This window comes from Protobothrops mucrosquamatus, unplaced genomic scaffold, assembly GCF_001527695.2.
Source record: "Protobothrops mucrosquamatus isolate PMUCROS unplaced genomic scaffold, P.Mucros_1.0 scaffold3365, whole genome shotgun sequence".
Classification (NCBI taxonomy): Eukaryota; Metazoa; Chordata; class Lepidosauria; order Squamata; family Viperidae; genus Protobothrops; species Protobothrops mucrosquamatus.
Genome location: NW_015389350.1, coordinates 44,429 through 47,739, shown reverse-complemented (window position 1 = coordinate 47,739; position 3,311 = coordinate 44,429). Strand labels below are relative to the sequence as shown.

Below are 3,311 nucleotides of genomic sequence, written 5' to 3'. Positions count from 1 at the left end.
GATGACTGGTGGACTTCAACTCCCAGAATTCCTCAGCCAGCGTGCTTGGCTGAGGAATTCTGGGAGTTGAAGTCCACCAGTCATAAAAGGGCCAAGTTTGAAGACCCCTGCTACAGAGACACTGAAAAAAGAGCCTTATGACCGCTTCTCACACGACCATTGCAGGACCCCCAAATTCGGGCACTTTATGATGGCTGCAGTGTCCCAGGGTCACATGAATCACAATTTATAACCTTCCCTGCTGGGGATGGTTGATGTGGGGAAACCGGATTTTCTTCAGGACCAAAATGATTCATTTAACAACCGGGGCGATTCATTTAACAACTGCGGCAAGAAAGGTGGCAAAAAGCTCACTGGCTTAAAGACATAAAGTCTGGGGTCAGTTGTGGTTGTAAGTCAAGGACTACCTGTGAAATCAAGTTGATGACATGGCTGACCCGGTTTATGTCCTTCACGACTTACGACCGCGATGGAAAGGTCGTAAAAGGAGGCCCTTTGTGCAACTGTGGGTGGTGCGCCAGTGACGCCCTTTCCTGGACCAACAATCCCTGCTCACGGTCACTCACACCTTAGTCACCTCCCGTCTTGGCTACTGCAACAGGCTCTACATGGGGCTGCCCTTGAAGAACATCCAGAAGCGGCCCGCATGGTTTTGTGCAGACCTGGGTGTGCGCATGTGTCACCTCTCCTACAGGAGCTGCATTGCTTTGACCATTAGTAGTTCAGATTCTTTATAGAATGGAAGTTTGCAATCATTGGAAACTGATCAAAGAGAGAAGCAACCTGGAATTAAGGAGAAACTTCCTGACAGGGAGGACAATCAACCAGTGGAACAGCTTTACCTCCAGAAATCGTGGGCGCTCCATCACTGAAGGTTTTTAAGAAGAGGCTAGACAGTCACTTGTCTGAGATTGTAGAGGCTCTCCTGCTTGAGCAGGGGGCTGGACTAGAAGACCTCCAAGGTCCCTTCCAGTTCTGTTCTGTTCTGTTCCGTTCCGTTTTATTCCGTTCCATTCCATTCCAGTCCAGTCCAGTCCAGTCCAGTCTTTTCCATTCCATGTTCTCTACTCTACTCTACTCTACTCTACTCTACTCTACTCTACTCTACTCTACTCTGCTCTACTCTACTCTCAGCATTCCAGTATTTGAGGGGCTGCCACAGAGAAGAGGGGGTCAAACTATTCTCCAAAGCACCAGAGGGAAGGACGAGAAACAATGGTTGGAAAATTTGAACTGCCTGGATTTCCTGATTTCTCACGCTGGACGTGAACCTTTGGCAAGCCCCGGTTTTGCCTTGTTTCAAGAATCGGACAGACACGCCGGCGTTGGTTTCGCGGCAGAGAGGAATGCAAAACTGCACCACTCACGTTATAAAGTTCTCCACGTAGACCGCAGCTCCGACCACACTCAGAGGAGGCATCTGAGCAGCTTCCGCCTGCAGGTGCTTCATTTCTTTCTCCAAAACGTCCAACTGCTGGCAGATGGCCTCGTTTTTGTGCTTGCCCTCAAACTGAGATGGAGAGAAGGCGTTATGGGGTTCGAGCAATGGATTAATTCAATTATTGGAATAACCCAATGGACGGTTTATTGTGTTAGATTGGCAACCGCTGCCCTGCCACGTTCATTTCTCATCCCAGGGGCAAAAATGGGAATGGAGTAGATCCTCCCTTGGGATTTTCTGTTGAAGGGAAAACAAAAACAAAACCATTTGTCTGAAATGCTATTAGGGCTTCCTGCCTGAGCAGGGGGTTGGACTAGATGACCTCCAAGGTCCCTTCCAACTCTGTTATTCTGTTGTCCGTCCTTCCTTCCTTCCTTCCTTCCTTCCTTCCTACCTTCCTTCCATCCATCCATCTTCCCCTTTTCGTTCTCCCTCCCTCTGCCTTTTTCTCCTTCCTTCCTTCCCTTCCTTCCCTTCCTTCCTTCCTTCCTTCCATCTTCCCCTTTTCAAAAACAAAAATAGAAACATTTCTCTGAAATGGTATAGGGTTTCCTGCCTGAGCAGGGGGTTGGACTAGATGACCTCCAAGGTCCCTTCCAATTCTGTTATTCTGTTGTCCTTCCTTCCTTCCTTCCTTCCTTCCTTCCTTCCTTCCTTCCTTCCTTCCTTCCTCCCTCCCTCCCTCCCTCCCTCCCTTCTCCAACACTGGAAGTTTTTAAGAAGAGACTGGACAACCATTTGTCTGAAATAGTATAGGTTTCCTGCCTGAGCAGGTGGTTGGACTAGATGACCTCTAAGGTCCCTTCCAACTTTTCTATTATTATCATCATCATCATCATAATTATACATCATCATCATCATCATCATTATACATTATCATCATCATCATCATCATTATTATTAATCAGGAAGCTGAGTCCTTTGGATTACTGGCCCTCTAGCCCAATAGCTGCAGAGATTGCAGGACACACACCCATACACACACACACACCCATATGCAAAAAAAAACCCAACCCTCCTCTGCCCCCGAACTCCTGACATTAGAGGGAGGGCAGGTTCAGGAAGAGGAAGGGGCTTCTGTTCTAACCTGGATTGTTACATGAGCTGCTCCGTGGCAACTTTTCCCCGATCCAGCCCGGCACTCCAGGTGGAGAGTAACTTGTTCTTCTCGGTTGATGTAAAGCTTTGGCAACGTGTCCAGCATCTCGCTACTGAAAGCCACTTGCTGGGATTCCCGAAGCGCTGCCCGTCTAAAATTTAACAACAACCAGCCATGAACTTGTGAACCGAGGACAACCCCGTACACCGGGGGGAAATATTAGAGCAAGCAAATGAAGGAGACTGAAGTAGGGGGGAGAGTGTCTCTCTTTGAGAAATCTGGGGGTGGGCAATCTTTGGAACCACTGTGCTCATTTGGAATTGGAAACCTGGGGGGGGGAAGGTTTCCGTCCAGATGGGGGTTCTGCTTCTGGTCTGATTCAAAAGCAGTGGGTCATGGTTCCGATTAGGGCAGGGGTCGGCAACCATAAACACTCACAAATAGCCACTTGGACCCAGAGAAAAGAAAACACTGGGAGCGGCCAAAGTTGTGCGCGCACACGCACAGGAGGCGGGGAGCTTGATTGAAGAGTTTAATTTAAAAGAAGTAGAGGCTGATGGGCATGAGTTCTCTCTCTCTCTTCCTCCCTCTCTCTCCTTCTCTCTCTCTCTCTCCCCCCCCCCTTCTCTCCCTCTCTCCGATCTTCTGGCCAGCTGGCCTGAGGCTGTTCTCTGACAAGCTGACACACATTCTTATTGGGCTGGCTCTCTCCTGCCCTTGGTCTGCCAGTCCTCTTCCCCCACTCAGTATGAGTGAGTGAGTGAGTGAGTG

At 49.1% G+C, this 3,311-nt stretch overlaps 1 protein-coding gene across 1 annotated transcript in view; it reads right to left on the bottom strand.

The window, feature by feature from the left end:
* EPG5 (ectopic P-granules autophagy protein 5 homolog) overlaps window positions 1-3,311 on the bottom strand; it is a gene marked incomplete at its 5' end in the record, with an annotated part of 79,441 nt that overhangs the window by 31,979 nt on the left and 44,151 nt on the right. The window contains 2 exons of the mRNA XM_029286342.1: window positions 1,368-1,510; window positions 2,529-2,691. Of these exons, the coding sequence (XP_029142175.1) occupies window positions 1,368-1,510; window positions 2,529-2,691 (306 nt within the window). The remainder of the gene's footprint in view (window positions 1-1,367; window positions 1,511-2,528; window positions 2,692-3,311) is intronic.